The sequence below is a fragment of the Diorhabda sublineata genome, chromosome 8 (genome assembly GCF_026230105.1).
Source record: "Diorhabda sublineata isolate icDioSubl1.1 chromosome 8, icDioSubl1.1, whole genome shotgun sequence".
NCBI classification, from domain to species: Eukaryota; Metazoa; Arthropoda; class Insecta; order Coleoptera; family Chrysomelidae; genus Diorhabda; species Diorhabda sublineata.
This window is the reverse complement of record NC_079481.1, coordinates 4,340,770-4,367,798: the sequence shown is the minus strand read 5'-3', so window position 1 is coordinate 4,367,798 and position 27,029 is coordinate 4,340,770. Positions and strand designations below refer to the sequence as shown.

Genomic DNA, 27,029 nt, shown 5'->3' with positions numbered 1-27,029 from the left:
TAATGGAAAAAACTAATTTATTATTGAGTTTATATAGTCAACTAGTTCAGGAATTTTACTATACGCTCCTGGTTCATCGGGCGCTGCACATATTATTCCCCAAGAAACTATTCCGATTTGTATTCCAGCTACTACAATTGGTCCTCCTGAATCACCCTAGAAACAAAAATAAAATGAAAATATTATTTAGAACATGAATAATCTCAAAGAAATAGAATTTGGTTTACTCCTTCTCATTAAACCCATTAACTCGTAACGTTACCATTTGGACACGAGTGTAGATAGCCCTCGTTTTTGTTTACCTGATTATTTTTGTTAGTTCGTTTTTCTCTTTCTCATATCAAAGGTGAGTTATATCAAAAATTCTACTGAAATCGGTTCAGCCAAAAGTAAATTATTAATATTTTTAGATTTAGGCTAACTTAATTATAACTTTTTATGCCTTTAAATCACTAGTTTAAGTTCAATAAAAGGTTATATTTGCGTCGTTACCTAGAACCGTGGAGCTGGTGTATCTTTAGTTTGATCTCTCCACGCTCCACGCTCCAATAGACTTAATTATTGTCGATAATTCAGTTTTAATTCGAGATGGAATGAAATCCAAGAATCCGCAACTTCTCCAAGAGTACGCGTGCGTTCTCTTGGATGTTTATTTCTCACGTTTTACTATTTTTAGGTTTTGTTCTTTCTATAAGAGAAAAAGTGACCGAAAATTGATATTTACACAGAAAATTTTGGATGAAATAAAAGAAAAAATTAACAAAGGACAGCCCAAAAGATTGTAAGCGGTATAATGAAGCAACACTTAGGAAACTGTTGAAATCAGGACATATTCCCACATCTTTAGGTCGTTTTAAGACCGTCGTTGATTTAAAGCAAGAACTTGATTTAATAAATAAAAATAAAACAGTTGGATCAACTTTTTTGTTAAATCATTTTAATAAGACAACCAAAGTTGTTGGAAAGAAATGGATAACAACGTCTTGCCGGAAATATAACTTAGTTATCAGACAACCGGAAAAGGTGAGCTTAGCGCACACCATTGGATTTAATCAAGTTCACGTATCAAGATTTTTTGAGAATTTCATTTATAGTGATAATGAGGTTTCTTAGCAGCTCAGGAATATTGATAATTATTCCAATAATATACGCTAGAATCAAATAAAATGGTCTCGATGTATGAAATAAAATTTTTTCATAGAAGTTCAAATATCAAGATTTTTTGAGAATCTTCAATAACTGAGATTTATTTGAATCTATGTGGAAAAATTTAACTTCATAAATATCAAATTTCTTCATTTTTTTTAATGGAACCACCCGGTTTTTTCTATTTTAATGCATTCAGGGGTAAAAAATAAGGCAAATTCATTTATACTTCCCTATACCTAAACCTTACCCTTATCAAAATATTAAATGTTTTCTGGAAATTTGTAGATGTGTGGTCTAAATTTTATTTTTTAATAATTTTATTTTTTTCGTTAGTAAATTGAGAACAAGCCGTTTTAACGATTTTGAATGTTATCAACAATTGACTAATGATAGTTAAATAAGTGTCATTTATCACAAAACCTACTAAAAGTATACATAAAAAATTAAAACTTGTTGAAAAATAGAATAAATCATTTAAAACCTCAAATATCTCGGAAACGACTAAAAGTTGAAATAGAATTAGCAAATACAATTTGATTTTTTTTACAGACGTTGACAAGATAAAAAAATACTTTTTTATTTCTTATTACTTTTATCAACGGGTCAAAATAAAATTTAGACCACACCCGCATCTCTACAAATTCACAGAAAATATTAATATCTGGATAACGGTAATGTTTATGTATAAGAAAATATACAAGGATTTGCTTTAGTTTTCACCCCTAAATGTATTAAAATAGAGAAAACTGGGTGGTTCTATTTTAAAAAATGGAGAAATTTGATATTTATGAAGTTAAACTTTGAGAACTTCTTATACACATCCTGTATATAAAATGGAAAATTTTTTAACATAGATTCAAATACGTATGACATTGCTAAAAGCAATCGAAAAGAAACCATGTTCGTATCTTTAAGGGTCTGCAAGGGTCAAATTTTTTACAAAAAAATGAATAGATTTCAAAAAAGTATTAATATACAGGGTGTTTCATTGACAATAACGTTGTTACACTCGACTTCCGGTAGAATCGGCCATCTTTGAAAATATTCTATTTGAAAACAGTATATGAAAACCCAAACGTAGAAATTTGATGATTTTACTATAAGTATTTTGCCATAAACAAATAGTCTTAACTCGTCATGGGACACCCTGTATTTAAATGTATTCAATTATATGAGAGTATATTTAATAATTTAATATATTACTTCATTTATTCACGTGATCTGGAAACAATGATTTACTCAGTAATTACAAATAAACATTCCTTCAACCAGTTCCATTATATCAAAAAATTAATTACTAATTAGACTATAACCATTAAATTGTCAGTTCCAACAAACCTCTTATTTATTTGTACGGATCATTAAACATAGAAACAGTGGAAACTTTTGGGAGAGACAAACAATTATAGTAACAATTTCATAGCATAAATCAAAAGAAGTTATTACTGTCACGGAAAGAAGTTGGCACGGAATTTTGATTATGTTAATTTATTTGTGAAGTAATTACTGAAACGGGAAAAGAGAATTAACTTCAGGTAATCAGGAACGAATTGAATTTCGTGATGATATAATTATTGGGGTAGCAAGCAGGTTAATTTGTGATCAGATTCTTTTTGAATGATGATGTAATTATTGCGGTAGCCATTTCTGAGAAGATTACGTTCATTTGGGGTGATAATCGGAAACATCTGATAAACTCCATGGGAATATCAAAATATATTGACATTAGAGACGTTATAACAAGAAGGAATAATATGTCGTTCAACGATAATGAAATATAATTTATAACTATCCTACATCCCCCCCCCCCAAACAACTGTTATTTAACTATTTTACATACTATTTTAGGAACAGTTAGAGCAGAACATTTTTCATTAATCAATTGTCATATTGATAGCATGGAGCTTAATGAAATAAAGAAATCAAGCGGCAAAAGCAGCGCGAACCGCAGCTTACCTGAATGATACAATCTTCCGAAACAAATATATGGGAATCGAGACCAAATTCCGAATCTACAAGGCTGTTATCCGGTCTATATTAACATATACAGCGGAAACCAGACCAGACACATCGAACACAAAGAGAATATTGGAAACCACCTCAAGATCGCTGGTAAAATACTTTTTGACAGGGAGAAAAGCGAGGACATTAGAAGCACATGTAAGATTGACAAGGTAAACGAATGGATATTGGGATATTGGTACCATATATACAAGTGCTCCTACTAATTACCAATATAAAACGTATCTAATTATGTCATCACTAGAATATTATTTGAAATAAGCATGCTTACATCACATGTGTCCTTTCCCCCTCCAATATATCCTGCACAAAACATTCTCTCTGTTATGAATCCCGTTGGATAATAGCGACTGCAAGTCTGTGTTGAAATAACGGGTAATTCGACAACTTGTAATTGATTGGACATCGGCTCCTGTTCTCCAAGTTTTCCCCAACCAGTAACATAGCCATCCAAATTATCATCGATTTGGGTACCTGCCGTAGCTAAAGTGATTGGTTGTACTCCCTTACCGAAATCAAGTGACGTTGTCAGTCTAAGGATACTTATATCGTAGTCGAAAGTTAGATCATCAAAATCGGGATGGACTTCGATTTTTCCTACATCATAAACTGCTCCTCCTTCGTTTCTCCAAGACGATCCCACTCTAACGCTGAGGATTGTTTCTTCAACACTAAAACAGAACGTTTTTTCATTTATTCTTGATATTTTCAATTATCATTCATAGTTGATAAATGAAATGTATCAGGTTTTTCATACAATGTATGACAATTAAGTAAAAAGTTTTTGCTAGGAATTGCAGCGATTTTAAGTTTTTGATTGGAGCATCCGACAGCACCGTTCCATTTACGACTTTTCGACTACGGAGACAAGAAGGAAGGCGCAGAGTGATAGATTTTGCGAATAAGGTGACTGTGGTAACAACGGACTGTTTTTGAAAAACTAAAAACTGCGCTGCGGCAAGGTGCATTTTCTTCATGCAGCATCCAATTATTCGCGTATCAAGTACTTAGCTATTTCTTGATTTACGGTCTGGTCTGTCTTTCTCATACAAAAAGCCGTGGATATCAAAGAAGAGGGTATCGGTTTCAGTATCAACTTGCTCACGAAACATTTTTCTGAACATAAATCATTTGATAATAGCACTATTGAATCAATATGTCTGTTGTAGATCGTTATAATAAAATCAACCTTCATCACACGTGAAAATGCAACTAAGCTTACTACCTACCCGATCAAAACCATTAATTCACCTTATAAGTTTATTTTTGTTCTTGTTAGTACACACCCAGACCGGTCTCCTTCATTGCGATTGGTTTTCTTCACTTTCAGCGTCTCCCTTGAATAGTTTATGCAAAAACAAACACTTTCGAGGGGCTTATAATAATCACCAAACACTTTTAATAATTTACCGATAATTTCGGTTCCTAATTTCGCACATAACTTAATCAAGATGCGCTGCTCGCAGGACATTCAAATAAAACTAGAGGAGATAGAGCTGCCAATATGACATTTTCAAATAAGATTATCTTTAAATAGTAAGCTCTGATTTATTTGAGTTGAGACAGAACATACTGTTTACATTACCACAATTATACTGTCTGACGCGCGTTTCGAAAACCAGTTACCTTCTTCAGTGACTGAAAGTAAACTTTCAGAGAGTTTTTAGTGGTAGCTTCATACGATTTGCCATTGGAAGATGTCTTTGTTAACATAACAAGAGGAAATTCAATGCCTCTTCCAAGGTCTGGATTAACAAAAGGCAAAAAATAGGAAAAATTGATATTTTTCAATCTAAAATTTCTGTGGATTACCATTAAATTACAGTCGCCCAAGAATAAGTCAATCCATTCATTCATGTCGATACTTAATATTCTTCTGGATGCTGGATTTCAAACGATGAGTAAGACTTACTACCTCACACGTTCACATACCATTAGTTATATATTTTCTTCATTCGAAAATACATAATGAGTTCAAAATATTCTTAATTGAGATCAATACACTTTTGCATGTGTTTGAACCATTATTTTATTCATCAGCCACGAGTCTGACGAAAAAAATTCACACCAAATTCAAATGAGCACAGTTATAAGCGAACAATTATGAATTAAAACTCATCTTTTCATCAAATTAAAAAAATGCCAAAATGGATTCAGACGACCATGTAAAAATTTTTCAAATACATAATGTATATAAACGTATATTTGAATATCCTCATCATATCAACACTTGGAGTTTCTGAAAAGCACCTGTACAAACGTGCCTTGCATATTTTCATAGCCACCAACCAAAAAAACTTGACCATCATTGGGATTTCACATAGAACAAATCCCATTTCTAAATTATTTTAGAAAATAAACAAATCACATTATAAAAGAACTGGTTTGCCTCATTAATAAGTGTAGTGGCGTATATTCATTGAGAATATAGGGTGGAAAGAGGATTATACGCCTTGCTAATTTGTAATATGACAGATAAGTCTATTGAACTCAAATCCCAAACATTCAGTTTGAATAAGAAATTCTAGCTTGTATGAATATATAGATTTGAATTCTCATATACACTGCAACCCAAAGGATCTATTATGTCTCCCTTTCTTGCTGCGATACTAGAGAACCCACTCTTTACAGCTAATCCGTTGATCCCACTGTTTTTAAAAGTCTAAAATGTGAGACGGTTTCAATTGCCAGAGATCTTCGTCTTCTATTTCGAGCGCTCCCAAGTGTAGTGCTCTAGAGTTGCTTAGCGTTTCACACTCGAGAGAATGTGAATTGGGGCTTCGTCCTTCATGCAACAAAATCGACACGCCGTATTATCTGCTATGTCTAGCGTCTTCAGGTGTTTATTGAGGTTAGGTTAATACATTTAGCAGATCTGCTCAGGTTATAGTTTCCCAGAAGAGTCTGTACCTCTCTCAGCCCCTGTAGGTTGTCCCAATAATTGGTTTTGCTCCTATCTACCTTCTTTTCCAGTGCTTTTGACATTGATCTGTTGCTGATATCACAGAAGGCTTCGGGTCCCATGAAGGGCTTGTATGTCCATGCTTTAGCGAGATAATTCTAGCTTGGCAACATCCTCATATAAAATCATAGTAATAGGATTGAAATGTGCTGTACCTAAGTTCTCTTCGAGTCTTTTATTCAGGATATATACTCTTTACAAGAGAGTATTCATCTATTTGAGATCGAAATCTACCAGTTATACATAGTCAAGCTCTCTCTATTACTACTTTAAAAGAATTTTGAATTTTGAAACAAACCAGATGATCAATAATTAGAAAGGATGAAATATTAAATACAAAAGTCAAATGTGTCTGTAGCAAATAATTATTATGCCTAATCCAAATTAAAAAGCTTCCTTACTTATATGTACAGTGTGCAGCAGTTAAAATGTGATTTTCATCAATTATAGATCCCCCACAACCATGAGAACCTTGATAAAGAATTGATACTTGATAGGGATAATCTTCTATCCAAGCATTTTGACCTCCAACAATTCCTAGGTGATATTCACTGATGTTCAAAGGTGTCGAAGAGCCTAAAAAATATTACGACAGCTCTAAAAATATTTTCTTCCCATGAAAACTGAATTAAAAAGAATCGTGATTGATACTATTATAGGTTTAACATTTGAAATTATGAGATTCATTTTTTTTTTGTAACAATGTGAAGAATTTTGGTTCGAAATGCATACCCCGGTGCACATTATCACATTATCTGTCATCTCGCCAAATAAACCCGCAATATCAGAGGTAGATTATATCTCCTTTAATAAAAATGGTTGGATGGGTATAAAGGCTCGATGTTTCATAAAATGAAAGTCTATTAAACACAAAAAGAACACAGACAGAGAATGCATTATTTTACAATTAATTTAGGAGAAATTAACTCGATCGAGAAGTGGATAGAAAAATTTAGTGAACTATAAACATTATCATCTGAAGATTGCGACTTAGATGACGAAATTGAAAGGAATTAGAAGAAATTTCAACATAGATCTCGGAATATTGGAGAAAAATGAGAATAAGTTTTTTTTGAATCTGAAGTGACATTTCACCATGAAAATCTACTACAGTATATAAAAAGGAACTAATTATGCTGATTCATATATGTTTAAAGAGTATGGTTAATTGATAATGAGATGATGATTTGAAACAGAATGATGGGAAAACTTTAAAAAGCGGAAAACGTAGCTAAAACTTATACTCTCAAAATGAAAGATACATTGCATCTTAAAATCATGTCCGACTATGAGGAGAAGCATGTAGATTTTCAAAGAAATGTTAAATTGAGTTCAATTATTTTTTTATTTTATTTTTTAGAGGTCTTGCTTTTTTCTCAAATACATCAAAATTAGACCAAATTTTGAATGAACAGTTTTTTAAATCAATTCTTATTCGTTAGATATCTTCAACATTTCACGTAATCATGACCAAATTTAAACTTCTAGGTGATCCACGGATAGTGACACCTATGACATATGACAGATATGAGCATAGAACATATGACAAATGACATACAAGATAGCTAGTGGCCCTCGTAAAATATGTCAGACGTGAGCATAGTACATAGAGTGATATATCAGAGTTGGTAGCTGGTGTCATATGGCACAGGAGACAGATTATACTCGAGATAGAAGACATTGACTTTTATTTTTAGTGAGTCATTTGTAACCAATAAATTTGTATATTCTTTTTTCCTTCTGGAGACTACTAAAGCACAATAATTCTATCACTCACTGATACAAAGAAATCTCTTTTAGCCGTTGTATCTACAACAACTAATTTTCTTTTTGATCCATCTTTCTAAATCGATATAGAAGAGCTTGAGTTGATACAGACACCTGGTCGAAAGTGTTCCTTGCGCAATCGAAAAAATGCTCATATTGATCTACAATGAAAAAAAGAAGGTGGCACTATGGGGTCTTCCCATAAATTGTCAAACAGAGCTACGGAAGCATTGAAAAAGCGAGTCCGGTTACTTTTCGGTAAAGTAAAGACCCCGGCAATGATTCGCCGGATAGACTTCTCACGACATGATACAAGCGCATTATTAGTCACTAAATTTTTGAAGAGATCATAATAAATTTTGAAAATACAGAATAGAAGTAATACTAATGAAGATAAACCACTAGCTAATAGAGCAAATGTTTAAAATATTTGACAACAAATAATTGAATCAGAGAACAAATTTTTTAGTGATTAATTTGAGCTTCATTATTCTAAATAATTTTTTCTAATCTTGTTAGCATGAATTGAAATGAATTCCGACATTTATTTTCGTTTAAAATAAGTCGTTTCCTGCTGTTTCAATGGCTTCTCATAGATCTTCTCGATTTTTGGGACGAAAATTCTTTTTGTGAATTTTTCCACCAATCAACCCAGTAAATTTTCAACGGTATTTACATTAGAACTATCCACCGGTTCTGGTAAAGTCTCAATATTGTTTAGTCAAAATCATTGTTGAATAACGTGGGTAGTGTGGATAGGAAAATTATCATGTTGGTATTCGTAATAAATGATAATAAATAAACTACCTATAGTGTTTAACTTACAAAGCTAGTCATAACGTGTAAAATTACTTCATTTGTGTTAGTTATGACCTACATGACACTAATTAAATATAGGTATCTATTGTCTTCACCTTTTTATTTCGTATAAATAGTAATTGATATGACAATTTTAATACAATACTCACATTTGATGAAATATATGGTATACAAAAGATTTGTGGTCAAAAAAAATCTCATTATATCGATACACTTTTAGAATCTGAAGTAATACTGTAAAATACACAGCTACCGGTTTGTTGATTTATCTCATACATATTTTATCTTTTTATCATAGACTGATAAAAATATAAAAATAAATATATTGAATAATTTGTACGAAATTCCACAAAATTATTTATAAAATGGAAAACGTTTGACAAAAATTATATGAAAAAACGATTCTATGATTTAAGTTGTGTACAGAATACGACATGAAAAGTATCAGTTGTAGATATTTTTATTACCTACAACTTTTTGTCATTTTACTTTTTTCCATAGGACTAGTAATTTTGCTGGAAATTGAGATAAACCATTAAACTATTAAAAGCTCATAAATTTAAGAAAGCCGAAATTATTAAAAACTCTAGTATAGTTCTAGAAACAAACAAAAGAACTTATCATGAAAATATAATTACAAAACCTAAAACTAGATCTAAAAAAAATGTTACAGAGCAATTAAATTGGCAACGCTGATAATATTTCTCATGATTTATCAGAAGATGTAGAAATCACACAAATAAATAATTTTTTGTTACCAGCAAATGTAGGACCATGTAGACTTATCAATTCTAAACATAGTTTTATATATTACTTGGCTGAAAAAATGATGAGCAGATTACAAAATTCAATTATCACTTTAGGTAGAAAATCAGAAAATATTTATCCCAATATTAGATTTGGAAGAAGTTTAATAAATACTGTGGGAAAAATAGACAAATGACTTTTTGGAACTCTCGATTCGGATGATGGAGAACGAAACGAAAACGCGATGAATCAACAAATCAAAAACAAATAATTCATGAAGTAGATCTACAAATATCATTACATAAAAAATTAATTGATAATTATAATCTCAACAAAAATTTCAGAATGAAAATGAAATAATAACTTAAAATAATTTCATTACATTTTATGATACAATTTCACAAATTAATCTGGATTGTCAAAACTCAATTACATTAATTATAATATTGAAAACGCAATAACATTTTCTAAATTGAATACAATCTATAGCTCAGTAATATCTAGTCAAGAAATTGTGGAAATGATAAAATATTTCAATACTGAATTTTTCAATTTATATCCCGTCACCCAAAATCATAAAAAAATTATTCCTTCTTAACTTATTTGGCCGAGAATCTAGAAGTTATTTTGATTAAGAAAAAGTGTCCCGTTTTGGAAAACAAATATTGCAAAGCAAAATTTATGCTGAAAGACAATTGTACTAGAGAACTTTCAAATTTCCGCTCTCCTACAAACTGTTTTGTTAGTAATGTGAATCTTCAAGAAACTATAACAGAACAAGTGACAAATAGTGAAGTTTTATTAATTCCAAATATCAACACTAAAATGTTATCCAAATGTACTTCAGATCGTTATTTAGAAATTAAACATTTATCAATTATCATTAGAATCTGAAGAAATTGCAGTAATTAAATAGAAAATGAAATTTTTTCAACAAACATACAAATTAAAAAAGTAAAATACATAATTTTATCATAATTAGATTTTAATTTTTCAGACAATCAAATATATAAATTGACAAATTTAAGTAAAATATACTTTGAGAAATTTTATGAAATATGTTTCAGTTGGACTATTTTTAATAATGGTAATAATTTGTGTACTTGTTTCAATATTTTGGTTGAATCAAAAAATTAAGAGGAAACTTTTAAGAAAACCAAAAGTTGAAGAAAACAAGAAAATAAACTTGAAGTAAGAAAAGAAACCACGAGACAGGATCCGAAAAATACCTCTGTTATTATTCATTCTCAATCGGGAAATTAATTCAGTACATTCGGTTATAAAATTGTAAACTGTGTTTTTTTGTATTAATAAAATTTTTGAAAATGAATTTTGGGAAGTTATCACACTAAACTTATCTAATTTTAGTTTTACTTTCAAGGTTTACAATTTTATTGCTTGTTTATCTTCCACAACCTTGGAATTATAATGTACCATATTTTTAGCCTAGAGAAAGATCAAATATAGGATCAAAACGTTGGCATTGCAAAAAAGCTCTTATACAATATTATTTTGTATCTTCAATCCACAACACCATTAAAACTTCAAGGTAAAAATAATCCCCATGTATGTTTATCAATGAAACATCCATCTAAAGTAGTGTAATTATGAATTCCAATCCTTTTTAGAGTTTTCCGATTTTCCACTTCAGCATATTCTGTCTGACTGATTAGTTTGATTCAAGAAAAATCCTCCATGAACCATTTTGCATATGGGAATTTTCTCTGTCATATATATAATAGATTTGTTAGTGCCTGTATTCTGTCAGTTTGTAAAATCTTAATCAACTTGACAGGAATGTTGTCTCGAACCTTAACGAATATTAATAAGGGAAGTAATTCCTCGACATCAGTGCAATAAAACATAGTTAAGCTTCACTCTAACAAAGTACGGATTTGTTGGAAGAGTAACTTAATAATATTCCAAGAATATATAACTTCAACTACTGTTACCAATAAAATCCAACCGTGATTTGAGCGGATTAGTGGAACTTTGATAATCTTTAAACTTTGTTTAGAAACTTCATAGAAATGTCCGTTACGTGACTCTCACTGTTTTGTTTTAATCTTTTCTTCGAAGCAGAAGTCTGATGCAATCAAATCCGGTATTCTGATTGAAATTTTTAATAGTTATAAAGTTACTCGTAGTATGTTCAACTTGGAATTTTGTCCACATTACTTCTAATAGTGTAGTGTAAAGTTGAAAACCTGGTAAGCTGGTAGGAGAAGGAAATTTACAAAAAAGTTTGGTTTTCCGAAAATTATAATTTCAATTTAACGATGAAAATAGCAATTATAAGGTTGCGCGAACTTATTGATAGTGATAATTCAATAATTGGCCTTTTCAGGGGTCTATAACTTAATTCGTGCGGTTTTATAAGAGATGGCGTAACTTGTATACATCGTTCCAATATTCTGAACTTGCGTTGAACGTGTTTTTGCGGGGAGTTATTTTTCATTAGTTTGCTGCCGAAAGTCATCGTATACGTAAACGAAGCTAACCTAACCTAACCACAATATATTTTGGTGGAAGTGAACATTTCTAGCTGAGCGAACGTCCCAAAAGTGGTTTGCGCGATTTACAAGTGGTGATTTTTTCTTGGAAATCGATGAACGTCCTGGGCAGCAAAAATTTTGTAGATGAAGAACTGGAAGTATTACTCGATGAAGATTGTTGCCAAACACAAGAAGAGCTCGCAGAATCTTTGGGTGTCACTCAAGCAGCCATTTCGAAACATTTAAAAGCTGCTGGATATATTCAAAAGCAAGGAACGCATGAACTCAAGTCGAGAGCTGCTGGAATGCCACAGAAGAAAGTCATTTTTACATCGGATTGTTACTGGTAATAAAAAATGGATCCATTGCGACAACCCCAAGCGCAAAAAATCATATGTGAAACCTGGCCAACCAGCCAATTCAACGGCAAAGCCAATATCCAAGGGGCGAAGGTAATGCTCTCTATTTAGTGGGATCAGAAAAGTGTGTTGTATTATGAGCTACTAAATCCGGGTAAAACCATCAATGGAGAACGCTGCCAAACACAATTAATCAGTTTGAAGAGAGCAGTAGCCGAAGAATGCCCGAAATATGCGACCAGACACGAGGCAATACTTTTACATCATGAAAACGCTCGGCCCCACATTATTATTTCGGTTAAAAGCTATATGGAAAACAGTGGATGAGGAGTTTTATCTCATCCGCCTTATAGCCCAGAACTTGCCCATTCTGACTACCATTTGTTCCGGTCGATGCAAAACGCCCTCACTGGAAAACGGTTTACATCAGAGGAAGATATAAAAAATTGACTTGATTCATTCTTGGCTGCCAAGCCGGCGCAGTTCTTTTGGGATGAGATCTACAAATTGCCAGAAAGATAGAGGTATAGAGGATTCAGTATAGAAAATATCGTGATTATTGAAATGACCACCTGAAATTGGTCACTGACTCTTCTTCTATTACTGGTACTTAGCGAACTTTTCAGTTTTTTTAGAAGTAACCGATAAGCATCGTATGTGTTTATCTAGGTATACTCGCCATATCCCTTAGCAAAATGAAATCTTTTCAGCATTCCAGTATTTAAAACCACGTTTCCCATCAATTTGATTATAGTTTCTAACTCAACACATCCTCTGTTTTATCTAGGATTCTATAATTGATGTAATACAGGCCAAGCTTTCGTCGTGTGAATAATTTGTCGAAGTTGGTCTGTCTACTTCTATTATTTATAGTGGGAATGGAGATCAGTTGAAAGCATATTGCGGATGTGGATGTTAACTTAGCGTTAACTCGGTAACTAATTCATTTCAAATAGAATAGAAATTTCATTAACGTATTGGGATGGGATCTTTGGGTTGTTTGTGGATATCTAACTAGATGTATTGAGAGGAATTGAACAGGTAATTGCATTTTTAAACAAACAGGTTTGTTGATAGGAATTTCAAAAACCGTGGTTTGAGAATTTATTAGAAATTATTGTTGATTGAAAGAACGTCAAGCTCCGTTTCTGTTTGCTTAAAGATGCTGTTTATCTCTCTTCAACTTTCTTCATACACGCAGTACAAGTAGTCTAGTGAACAAAGGTTTTTACATTTCAAATGCAAATTTCATAAATTTCAAGAGTAGAGACTAAATACATTCTCAGTTTACCCTATCCGATACCCGTTATTTCTTTGGAGGTGAATACCACTCCAATTTTTGTGCTTAAACTAACCCTAGAAATCGAAAAATCATCATTCTAAGTACAAATTAATCAATGGAGTTTTTTGAAAAATCGGTATGACTTATTAGTGATTTAAATTTTGAATTTTTGTTACGAAAAATGCATATTTTTGATCAATTTTCCACAAATAACTCAAAATGAAGAAATCAATCTACCTTCCATCTTTTGTTACTTGTAAATAAGTAAAAAATTTGCAAAATAAAACGTAAAATGCATTTCAACTAGGTGAAATTTTGGTTACTTGTACTTAGGAGCCGAGTTCCTTGAATAAATTTGTATGAAAGACTTGGCTAATGTAGCAAAATACGTATAATAGTACAGGATCCCTAGCTCATTTGGATTAAACTTTTTCCTGTATGAAAATTCTCTATTGTGGTAAATAACAGGGGTAGCAGAGATAAAATATGCTACTCGATAATTCTCAAAAATATTATTAACCGTATTTTTTTTGGAAAATCTGATAATGATCGGAATTATTCGAAAAAATTTTTGTCCAACAAAATGTATGGTTTGATCAAAGAGTCCCCCTCCTCCCAACATGTATCGATAACGAGATCATGATGAATGATTAGTAGTCAACTGATTTTTTCCACTTAGTTAATATTTATATAATTTAACAGTTACATTCTCCTACAAATTACATGGTACGTTATCTCGATTCTACGCTCAGAAATTTTTAATACCACAAGACCCTTTTTCTCATTATTAACTGCAGAACAAAAATATTGAATAATGGGTCAGTGACTTCTCTGTCCAAATGAAACAATGTTCTACAAAAAAGGTTTGTATCTCTAGTCGGACAAGAATTGTCATTTTTTCGTTTTCCTTTTTGTAACATAAGATAGAAAAAATTTTGTATTTACATGAAAAAAATTAATCTTTATTAGATTCATCTGAGATATCGCTAATAACATCGATGACATCTTTATCTATTTCATTGTCCTCATTTGTGATATATGTCTCTGTAATAACATGAAATAGTTATTTATGCATTTAACATTTTTTCTGAGTTCTGACTTGAAAAAATTCGACAAAACGAACTAGTTGTTCCTGTTGAAATTTTTTCATTGCGGAATCCATTTTGTTTTTCATTGAGTCGTTTATGTAACCCTTCGCAACTGTGTTGGATTTCCACCCAATGTGCTTCTTTAGTTGAATCCACTAATAGAGATGAGATAAATTCGAATACCTACAACTTGAGTTTTGCATTTTCCATTTCTATACTGCAAAAAGAAATGATTTGTTTTGACATTTGTGGGTCGTTGGTTTTTATATTTTTTATAAATGTTTACCAAGTTTAATCTATTGTCAGATATTTCACCAATAACAGTAAATCGACGTTGAACATGAGTTTTTATATCAGGTACTGTGATAATTGAAACATTTCCGGTATTATTAATATCGTTACACTTCATTTTATATGTTTTGCTGTCATACCTTATGAATGAGATAATGATTGTCTGGAGCTTGGAACAGAAACTTATTAATTTCTTCACGGGCAAATGTTTTAGATTTTTTGGGTCTCTAGCCAACTGATTTATTTTTCAAATATGCAATGATTTTCGAGTATTTACTGATGTCTAAGTCGTTATTTACCATTAGGTGCCTTTCAGTTTTGAATAAGTCAACCAAAGTGTTGAAAACTTTGGATTTAGCTAGTAACACTCTGTGTGTGCAGCTGTTTATGCATTTTTTAGAACGCCACTCCATAAAAGAATTATATTCCTTTGAATACTGTTTCCTTAATTTCTCAGGGAGAAGATTCATAGTCGCTGCAATTGCCGAATCAACAACATCTTCTGATTTGCAGCTTAAACTTTCTTCACTAGTACTCTCCATCACTAATAACAATAAATAGCAATAGTATTAATAGGGTACTTTGTCTGTCAGAAGATAATTGTTCAAAAGATGGACTTTGAGGACCATCAAACCAATAATATTAATATTTGCCATCAATTATTGTCCATCGAAAATTTTCTGAAAATTTTTCCGTGGGGAATCGCATGTGTGCATTACACCATCGATTGCGGATGAATGCAGCTCTTCCAATTCTTGTTTTGTTAGTGGCCACCTCGATTTTTTGTTTTAAAATTTCTTCCTTCTTCTGATTTATATTCTCTTTCAAATAACTCAATTGATATCAGTTTTCCTATAGCTGAGACAACAATTACTTCTCATGATATACTGTGGAACGATTTTAGCTCAAGTCGACAATCCAGTTTATCATTTGATGAATCGTTCATCTGACACTAGTAATTCCAGCTCTAGACTCCAATCCTATCTCCCTATCCCTGACTAAAATTTAATACATGCAAAATACAGTCCTTAAGCGTGTAACATTATAACGATATAATAAAATAACAATTTGAAAATATTAATAATTTCTACCCACTATAATAAAATTCTGTATTTTCATGCCTCTAAATATCATCTAACAGCATCGTCTACCATCTTTAGCTAGCTTTACCCAAGAGAATCATATGCAATTCCCCAAGCTCTAAATGCTCTATTCCCTAACGATAAATAATCATCTATATGTACAGACTCTCTAACATCAATATACTCCATTAGACAAATTGATCCCTTTCTCTTCCTTTGTCGTGAAACTTATTGGTGAATGAAATAAAATCTTGTGATAAAATGTATAAATCGTCTATTCAAATTTATTTATAGAATGACAAATTAGTAATTTGTTTTAGATCTGATCCAGTTACGATATTTAGCCACATTCGTATAGACTCCTGGAAACCACGGTCTTGCACATCCATATCCCCAAGACACAATTCCATATAATTGTCCATTGGCCCTTAAAGGACCTCCAGAATCACCCTGTAGAAAGTAGATGTTTATTAAGTTGTTTATTATTTAAAAGGAGTTTTACCTGGCAAGCATCTTTACCTCCTGTTCCAATATATCCGGCACAAATCATGTCATCCGTTACTTTTTCATCCGGATAGAGTGCTTGACAACGACTATTTGTGATTATAGGTACTGATACTTTTTTTAATGAACTAGTTACTGAACCGTCTTCCTGAAAAAAAAAACAAAAATACATCTGATTTTTAACTTGTTATATACCAAATAGCCCATAGAAAATTATTTGGCGAGAAATTCACAAAGTAGTGTCTAAAAGAAGACATTTGTACAAAAAAATCTCATTTCATTTCATTTCTGAAAATTAATGAGAATGAATCTATTACAACGATTCTATAAGAAAATGAATATTTCAAGTATCATTTTTCAAATAATATTTCGAAAATTAAATTGACGAAGATTTCTAGAGCGATGGATCTTGGAAAAATCAAGTCTGAAACCGAAGCATCTGGGAAAAATACATTATCCAAGCGTTGAAACACTATCAAGACAAATATGAATAAAAGTTAGAAGATAGAAAAGAGAAACATGAAATTAGAATTTGAAACTTTAACACTTGAAGCTAATGGAAGAACTTAAAAAAAATCATATATGTATTAGTATATATCAAAATGTCTTTAATAAATAAATGAATAATTATTGTATCAATCGTGGTAAAGGGAAAAATGCTAAAAATATAATAATGAAAAGGCGAATTCTTCATGTAATAACAATCGTACCAAATTATAACTTCATACAAGGAATTTAATACAGTAACGCTGTATATAAGCCTTGAAAATATTGTGTTATTATATTAAATCTAACGATATTGTCCTTATTGGCTAAGCTTCTTCGACAATTCTTGTATCTCAATAAAATCTTTGTCAATGGTGAATTCCAGTTCTTGAAAATCTCCCCCCTCCTCTCTATTTATATCTACTTTGAGAACTATTAGTATTCATTCTTTTTAATTGAGGTTCCAATATACAGTTACACCCATAAAAACATACAAATACGAAACGTTGATATCGGGAGTAATAATTCATGCATTCATATCCACTTTAAGATCCGTTTTTAAGTTTGTTGATCAAAGAAAAATAGTAAATCAAAACAATGATCAGTGCGTGATCATTACGGGAAGATCCCGGGCGAAACGTGGCGCGGCATCGTTATTAGTCCGAATCAGTGATACCGTAAATACCATAAATGAAAAGCCTCGACGGCATCGGATTATTGTATTGCAGTGAAATTAGGTATATTCCTAAGAAGAGAACTAAAAAGCTTCATTTTAACGTTGGCGAAAAACAAATTATTGTGAATATTTAGAAACATGAAATGCAAGAAAATGATGACGACTGTGGATGACGTTATTTCCAAAACGGCAAATATTTCGGATGTATCTTATTTCTTTCTCCCTTAATCTGAATGATCCAATTTCTTTATTTTCTGTTTATTTTACGTGGTATCCGTCTGTTTCACATTTACTAATACAAATTTTTCTCTTAAGAAGTCATTTGAAAAGTAATGTTCGTGCTTCCTGCAACTGTTTCATTTAAATACTACCTCATTGTTATAATTTCGTTTTCAGCATCCCCTCTTTTAATATTCCATGCTGTAACAGGAAAATGCTGAGAAGAAGAAGAAGACTGGAGACGAAATGGGAGCACCGAAAGGAGCCAGAGATAAGTTTTTTCATACCATATTCTCGTCATTCTAGTTTACTTTTGATTTAGATTCATACATATAGTGCATATGAATATTTCAAGCACTATTTATATTCAACTAATTTTTAATGTCTTGAGCTTGAGTTGAAACCCTCCCGAAATGTTAACGCGTTAATCAATTATCTATTAAATTTAGTTGCGTACGTCTTTGGAGCTGCCCATAGACAAATATGCTTGCAATCCTCGTATAGCATTTGATAGTGTTAAAATAGAAATAACTTTTGAGTGAGTTCGTATAGATTTGAGAATAGGAGTTGGAAATATCATGGAATATTTCATATCGAAATCCGATTACGTGATATATCTCTGTAGATGATCTTTATTGATTGATGTTTAGTACTTACATTATACAACTGATTGATTGCAATTTATTGTCGTTCTGAAAATGACAGTCGATAGTGAACGAGCTGAAATTTGTGTCTATTTGCTTTATTGAACTTTTGAAGTGTTAAACTCTGCAATATATTCAATTTGGATGAGAATATTTTCTAAATAAATGATCAAAAAGATATACAATTTACCTCAGTAAAGCCCCATCCTGTTACCAAACCTCTTTTTCCTATTACTGGCGTTGCTGTAACACTTGCTAATGTTACTGGTAAAATGGAGTCACTGAAAGTGATAGGACTGCACAGCTAAAAGTAAATATTCATGATCAATCATAGTTTTAATGGATATACAGAGTGAGTTTTATGTTCCGCTTCGGAGATAATTGAGGCGTTCCATACATAAAATTTCTCCGTATAATAGTCGCAGTGCCAAAAGATTATATAACACTTTCTAGGCAAAATAAGTATTGGAAATACACGAAAATAACTGTTAACTTCAAGATAAACTCGATATGATTTCCATGTAATTGAGAAATATAAACTACAAAAAGAAAAAACTTGTGTAGCTCTAGTTTCAAAAGAATCTGAAGATGCTAATTTGAGTCATCACGAATCTCTCTTTTCTTCCATTGTATTGTCATCTACAAAAATATTATGAGTAAAGTTTTGATAACAATATATGTGTGCTCTGAACATTCAACTAGATTAGTATCTAGTCCACTTTTAACCATATTCACACTGAACAATAAAACGGATTTATTGTTAGAGTGTGAGTATTCATCAAACCTTCAATTTTCACCATTGAATTTCAACCACCTCTTTTGCGTTTCATTTACACCATTTCAAACTTATTTAACTTTGACCAAAGTGTATATTTAGGAGAAAAAAATTTACATGAGACTCGTATTAACGTAAACGAAACTATGATTGAAGGAATAAGTCGACAAGGACTCCCAGACAATCCATTATGAAGGACTTTCCATTAGACTAAAACACGCTTTTGCTAAAGGTAGACGTTTTATCATCTACATAGAATCACAATACCTTGTGAATAACGGTATACTTTTTGAACCAAAACAGGTGGAAATTAGCATGACTACATCAAGTCGGAGATTTTGAAGATTGGTATGCTAAACTATTTAGCAGATTGAATGGAAAGGCTCGCGATGTAATTCTTCAGAAAATTCTAGACATAATTCACGTACCCAGTGGCCAACTGTAAAAGGTGTTCGTCTATATCTCTGAAACGGATTTTATTACAGCTTTAGGGAAAAAATGTATAGCATATATATAATAATTGAATTCTTCAACATTTCGCTGCATTTTTCATTCCACAATTTTCAGTATATCTTAACAAATAACAAAAGGGGGGAGTGGAAACCGTGTTACGAAAAATGCCTGTAATTCCGATTCTGCCAAGCCGATTTTTATAAACTTGATGTTGTTTTAAAGAGTTTTTGTCCAAATACAAAAATACATGAATTCTCAGCAATAAATATAGAAACATAAATACTAGACATAAATAAAATAAACATAAATTTAAGAAAGTCATTATAAATTGAACTATTAGGCCGGTTCGCTCAAATGAATATTGGAAATAAGCTGTCGTTTCTACTTATAGTATACTGATTATACTATATTGTTTTAATTATGGTCCTACATTAAAGTCTGAATGTTCGAGATTCAATATGATACACTCGAAATTTGTGGGCAGATAAGGTTACGTTTCATGGTAATAGTAATTCTCCATAATATGGACTACTGGTCCGAAATGAATCTTCCATGGATGCAGGAGATCTAACATCAGGGCTGCTGGTCTGTAGATGAGTAGTGCGGGTTTCAAGCCGAAAAAATAATTGTGCCATTTTTTCAATGATACAGTTAATGGAGAAAGTTATATAAAGTTTTTAAGAAACGAATCGCCTCTTGTTTTAGAAAACCCAACCTTAGCTATTGATGTAATTTATTCTTACATGACGCACATTATTCCTGATAAATGGATAGGACGAGTAAGTTCATTTATCTGGCCACTTATATCTACATAACTGAATTGCTTATATTTTCATTTGAGGGGCCGAAAAAAAGTTCTCGTTCACACCAATCGATTCACGACTAGAGATTATATGATTGAATGAATATGACATGAAACATGTAAGGCGCCACAAATTATAAATAATATTCAGTTACCTGGTTTATCAACGATTTGTTCTCAGTGTAAGTAATATTTGCTTCAAATTTACACAACGCCATCTATGAGAACAGTTTGGATTACTGCAGGTAGGCCAATGTAATAACTTACCATAAAGAATACATTTCAAATTTCCTTCTGGGGCGCACCAGCCTAATAGATGTTTAAAAAAAAGTCTCACCCCTTACAAATTTCTTGAAATATCTCGTAACCGAAAAAAACATCGACATGCATTTTTCGCTATTTAAATGATGATTAAATTAACTTCAAGAATACCTACTTAAACTTATGCTTATATTCAAATTTGTCGAGAGAAATCATAATATATATATAAAACAGCGCCCTCTAGCATTTACGTTCCTAATTAAATTGTTCACAATTTATACGGTTTCTATTGCTGGACAAGAGTTCTTTCAACCAACAACAAGTTTATAAAAATCAGCTAAGCAGAACCAGACTTATAGGTATTTTTTCATAACAAGGAATTCACTTTTCCTCCTTTTAATTGATGGGAAAGATTAAGCCTTGTGTAATGAGAACTGCGCGGAATTTGTTGAAGAATTCGATTATCGTCCATAAATCTTGAAAAAGTACGTTTTTTCAATTTTATTTTTTTAATTACGCCCTCTAGTAGTGAACCTATAATTCTGAAAATATATGTTTTTCTCAAAAATTGTAATATATATCCGGTTTTGCAATGTGGTCACCGGCCATAATTAGTTGCCCACCCGGTACAATATTTCACATCTATTCAAAAGGTTTGAATACAATTCAGATTTATCACAAAAATTAAAATTGGAAAAAATATTTCTTATCGCAAAATCAGAACAATACACTACAAACTTAATGAATAATACTGATTACTTCATGATAATGCAAAAGAAAAACAAAATAATTTTCAGGAGGCTTGCGGCGAACATCTTGGCAACATTTAGTATAGAATTGTCGTCTACACGTCGCGTGACTTATCTAATCACAAGTATGATTCGTTTTATATCGTCGAAAAGTTCGATTTGTACCCTATACTTTCAACATATCCTCACAAAACAGTCTAATAGCGTCAGATCAGGAGGTTGTCCTGGCCATTATATCGATCCACGCCTTCCCATATACCGATTTGGGACATTGATTTGGTAATAGGACGATGATCCATCTTGATGAAACCATATTAACAGGATAAGTTGGTACGAAAATTATTTCGGAGCACTTCTAAATATTGTTCTTGAGTCAAGTTGCCATTGATTTAAAAGGGAGGTACGATATTCCTTCCCAAACATCAAATTTTGAGGATATTGCGTACATTCTTCTTTCAACACCGTGAAGTATAAATATGCTTTCATTAGGAAACAAAACATCTAATTGAACCGATCAGATTTTGATGTAATGGCTTAATAAATGTAGTGGTTAATGATTAAGAATCCTTAGACGTTATGAAAAATTTTGTATTATATCTCTGTACATCAATTTAAAAAACTGCATTTCAAGAAAATACTGTGGAATCGTAACAATCCAAAAACAAATGTGCATTGGAAACGTTTTAATAGACGACAGCACTGTGAAAATCTTTTATTCTAAAAAGATGTTTAATATTAATTCTGATTTGTGTCTCAAATGTTATTGTTGTAGTGACAAAACTTTTCTTTCAATTAGGATGTTCAAAAAATTTCTTGGAGTTGAAAAAAATGATTTTTATTAATTTGTCAGTCATTTTTTTGTGAAATAGAAAATATCATCAACTTACATTACTTTATGAAACTCTGTATAAGTGAATAGAGAGTCAATATACATTGAACATTGCTCACCGTGAGTACAGCGATGTCGTTAACCATAGTTTCTGCAGAGTAGTTCTCGTGAATTTCCACCTTACAGACATTAATCACTGTTCCCCCTTTGGACACGAAATTACTTCCAGCTCGGATTGAATAACTTATGGCTAATCCCCTGAAAATATTTGATTAGTTTATTTCTTTATCTCTCATTAACTTAGGAATCATATGAAAACTTGAATTGAGTAAGGATAATATACAAATATGAATTTCTTCATAGAATTCAAAAGCGCCTTTGACTCAATAATTAGACAGAAGATATAGAAACATTAAAGGAACCCAGATATTCACATGAATTGTATTAAAAAACACGAAAGCCAAATTGATTGCCTAGCAGGGGAAATCAATATAAACAAAGGATTCAAACAAGACGGTCTCTCCAACTCTGGTTAGTATTATTTTGGAAAACGAAATGATATAATGAAAATTAAATAATAATAATAGACAAGAATAATGAAAATATTATAATGGATCAAATGAAAGCTCTAACAATCAACAAACTGGACACAGAATCAGGAAAACTCGGTGTAGAAATAAACTAAGGAAAAACCAAAAACATGAAGATAGTAGGACAAAACGAAAGAGGAATAGACTTTCTGAGGTCAAAGTTTTTGAATCTGTATCCTCGCTCAAATTTCTGGGAGTACCTACAGAGCAAATGTTCACGTTTCGTCATCCCTGGGTCATACTCGCTTGCCATGAATGTTGATTTGACGAAAACAATGAATAATTTGTAATCATTAAGTATCGCATTATTGTTTCAAAAGAATATTATATAAAAACGGAAAACATATTGTACGTACATACTTTTCTACACAGTGAGCAGCCGTCAGAACATAAGAAGGGTGAAAAATAGATGCACCACATTTATGAGCGCCTAAGCATCTTAACGAAACTTGATATGGAAAATCAGTGATGTTTGCTTCTTCTCCACCGATTATTCTTCCATCTAGATGCGGAATTGTACCTGTGAATAGTTTGATTTGAATTAACTCTACAGTATGAGAAGAACTTGAGATATTTGATCTTTAATCATTTTTTCATGTTATTACATAAATTCTCGAACAGCATTGAGACTTTTTCCTGTGTATCCATCTTTTAGCAATTCATACAGCTTTTGATCCCTTGTTGTTATGGATATTTTGTAGAGCTGTAAAATCAATTATGTTTCGTTCATACGCTACTTGAGTTTTTAAATATGGCAACAATGATGTGAATATGTCAAAAATGAAATTTTCATCATAAAGTTTGACATTTTTTATGTTGAATTCTAGAAAAATTTGCTCACGAAGCACTTCGAAGCAAATGGTCGCCTTTTCTTTCGGAATAACTGGACATGTCATCACTATTTCATTACAGCAATGTAGAACGGTAAATACTATTCAATAATATAAAACCTGGTGAAAAATGTTAGAAATTTTCTTAAAAACGACACAAGATCTTTTTTCAGGAACCAGAAGCTTTAACACCCGCTAGAATAACCAAACAACATATTCGAAAATGGTTCAATGATTTAAAATTCTTCTTAATTAACATTTTCGATAATTCTGCAAGTATTATAAATTGCGATGAAACATCCTTTTCAATGTACCCAAAGAGCTGGAAGGCTGGGGAAAGGAAAAGGGACCATAACAGTACTACAGGCGGAAAAAGAGGAGTATATCCTATGGTGGTTTTCCCTTATATACAATCACCTAAAGCGGTTATTGATAGTATGCCAAGTGGATGGTTTCTAGGTAAATCGAAGAGTGGATGGATACGAGGTATATGATTCAAATTAATGGATAAATGAACAAAAAATTTCCCGGTCCGTATTGCTACTTATAGATAGCTAAAAATCGCATTTAACCTTCGAAATGAGCGAATTCTGCAGTGAAAATAAAATAATACTTTATGACCTTCTACCTGATACTACTCATATCCTGCAGCTTGCAAATGTAAGGGCGCTAAGAGCAGAGTATAAAAATACAATAAGAATATAGCAGTTGAAACCTGAGTAATTCCGTTTTAAGTATAACTACCTTCTTCCCACTTTTGAAAGAAGTTTTTGATCGAACTAATTCGTCTTCACCTAGAAGTATAAGAAAAGGATTTCGGAAATGTGAGCTATTTTCGTTTAACCCGGACCTAGTAGATTACAGTAAAAGTATTCAAACTCTTAGCTTTCTTTTTAATCCGCTGCCTTTCATTTCTAAGAATATTTTATTTATTCCCTATTACTGAAGATACTATAGAGGAAAAATCTGATCACTCTGATCAATAAATAAAAGGGACTTGCCAGAAGTTTTCTCAAAAAAATTTACAAGTTTGGTTCAATTTTTTGTAGGATTCAGAATTTTCTGTTCTTCCGAAAGAGAAAAATGACCCTTATCATTACAAGTTACCACAATTCACCACTCCAACGTGTAACTCACTTCTTTCTATTTGAAAATTGAAGTATTTTATACACCTGTTACTAGGTGATACTTTGAAAACCGCTAGGTACACGCCACTGAACCAAATAAACTAATGAACAAAGTGATTTTGATATTACACTTTAATATTTCTTCAGGCATTCCTAAATTTCACAACAGACTAATAATAAATATTCTGAGCTAACTGTACTTAAAGTCGTTGTTTCATTACTTCACGTACTTCATGGAGAGAATAAGAATTTTCTTGAGTATGGTACAAACACATAACATAAATTTTCACTTACTAATAGATAAATTTAAAAGATTGAAAACTACACAGGTATAAGTTAAATAATTCATACTCCACCGATTACTAAGTGATACTGAACATTGTTTGTATTGTTTTACTGATTTATAATTCCAGCATCTCCTGTTATCTTAAATAAACATCAAGTTACTATGAAAAATATGAGAAAATATTAGTGAGTAACATGAATATTGTTTAATATAGTCAACATTGTAATCTTGATGTTTTAACTTGGACACACAGAAAAGTGATGCATGTTTTTACGATTTTTGAATGTTTATTTTGAAATTATACAAGTTTTGTAGTATACATCCAATTATACACAACTGAATTTGTTTTTTTTTTTTGACATTTTATATCTATTGAAAGGTACAACATTTTTACTTTTCAATTTTAACTATTTTTTTACCGGATTTTATACAATCACATAAGGAAAGAAATATATTTGATTTTACAATATTTTATTATACAATGAAGTCTCTTTTTCTTTATATTAAAAATACAATTGAATGTGCATAGTATGAATGACACATCAATTGAATTTGCTTGTATTAAAATTATATTCCTGCCATCACACTCTCGTTGATAAACTAGGTCGCAAATCCGCTGTTATTTCAGTACTACCACACGTTCTAGTCACTGTATTAGCATTTCTTTCTTGTGTGTTGACGATTCATCAACATACCCTTCAGCGACCGTTGATGACAACCAACCACCATGTTTATTAAGGGTCATCAAGTTTCAACTAAAAGTAGTAGTAGTAGACGATATTTAAAATGAATGACTTTTATATGAGATAATAATGTTTCGGAAACCTCATAAAACTGCATAAAACAAGCGGCGATCCTCCGCTGCTGGTGGACGAAGGTAGAATTTAATATGTTTTCAGTAACTATGTGATCTCCCGATCACATCATTCTTCTCAATTTCACAATTAATAACGTTCTTGAATCTTCAGAATCATCAATCTCCTGCAATCCCCAATATAACAACAATCATGACCATTAAATAAACTTCCGAAGTATTAATAAAAAAATAAATATACTCGTAAAAATTACCAATTTCGTGGGCTTGTGACCTCTATTATTTTGCACATTTTTCATGATTTTGCCGCAATTAATAGCAACATTGTATTCAACTCCCTTTTTTCTTGAATTCGGATGACGTTACGAAAATTTTTCACTGATCAAGGACGCTGATGAGTTAAAGGAATAATGAAACTATAAGTATAATTTCAGTCTCTTTTCTGAGTGAAATTTTAGAGTACTGTAAAGTTTATTTCCCGAATTTTGATTACTTTTTCTATCTGAAAATAAATAAACATTACTTCAAAATAATCTCATCCCCCTTTGAGAGGTTTTCAAACGAATTGCAATAAAAGTTAGTTCTGAAACTAGATATCTGAGATAAATTATGTTTCCACAAATACATTATAGCCTCGATAAAACACATCAAGTAGAAACATCTTTTATACTGGGTTGCTTCAAAAAAAAACATGCTATATATAAAGAATGCAATAACAATATTTTCAGTTATCTAGCTATAGTATCGAACTCACGATATAATTTTATGATAGCTGTTATTATCAATATTTTTGTTTCGGAATTTTAAAATATACAATATGCAATAACCGCAATTTATATAGTGTCGTATCCCGATAAAAATAAATTTTGGCTTAAGCTCTCGAAACGGAAATTAGTTCGAGCATCACCTGTGGTTGTTATT

The 27,029-nt window shown here is 31.6% G+C and overlaps 1 protein-coding gene across 1 annotated transcript; it reads right to left on the bottom strand.

The window, feature by feature from the left end:
• LOC130447855 (serine protease 30-like) lies at nt 1-25,369 on the bottom strand. Its single transcript, XM_056784892.1, has 9 exons — nt 25,303-25,369; nt 23,412-23,571; nt 22,581-22,719; nt 18,783-18,896; nt 16,566-16,715; nt 16,378-16,513; nt 6,535-6,709; nt 3,443-3,842; nt 1-156 (listed from the first exon to the last, which is right to left on the bottom strand). Exons 1-9 carry the CDS (start codon nt 25,355-25,357, stop codon nt 13-15), a joined length of 1,473 nt encoding a protein of 490 aa, XP_056640870.1. The 5' UTR covers nt 25,358-25,369; the 3' UTR covers nt 1-12.
• Between the last annotated feature and the right edge of the window lie 1,660 nt (nt 25,370-27,029).

What these genes read in the sequence shown, in the direction of transcription:
- LOC130447855 (XM_056784892.1), bottom strand. Translation starts at nt 25,357, where the DNA reads ATGAATTATTTAACTTATACCTGTGTAGTTTTCAATCTTTTAAATTTA. An exon ending in GCTGCTCACTGTGTAGAAAA is followed by an intron (nt 22,720 to 23,411) that starts GTATGTACGTAC and finishes AAATATTTTCAG; the next exon opens with GGGATTAGCCATAAGTTATT. An exon ending in TAACTGGATCAGATCTAAAA is followed by an intron (nt 6,710 to 16,377) that starts CAAATTACTAAT and finishes AATATTTTTTAG; the next exon opens with GCTCTTCGACACCTTTGAAC.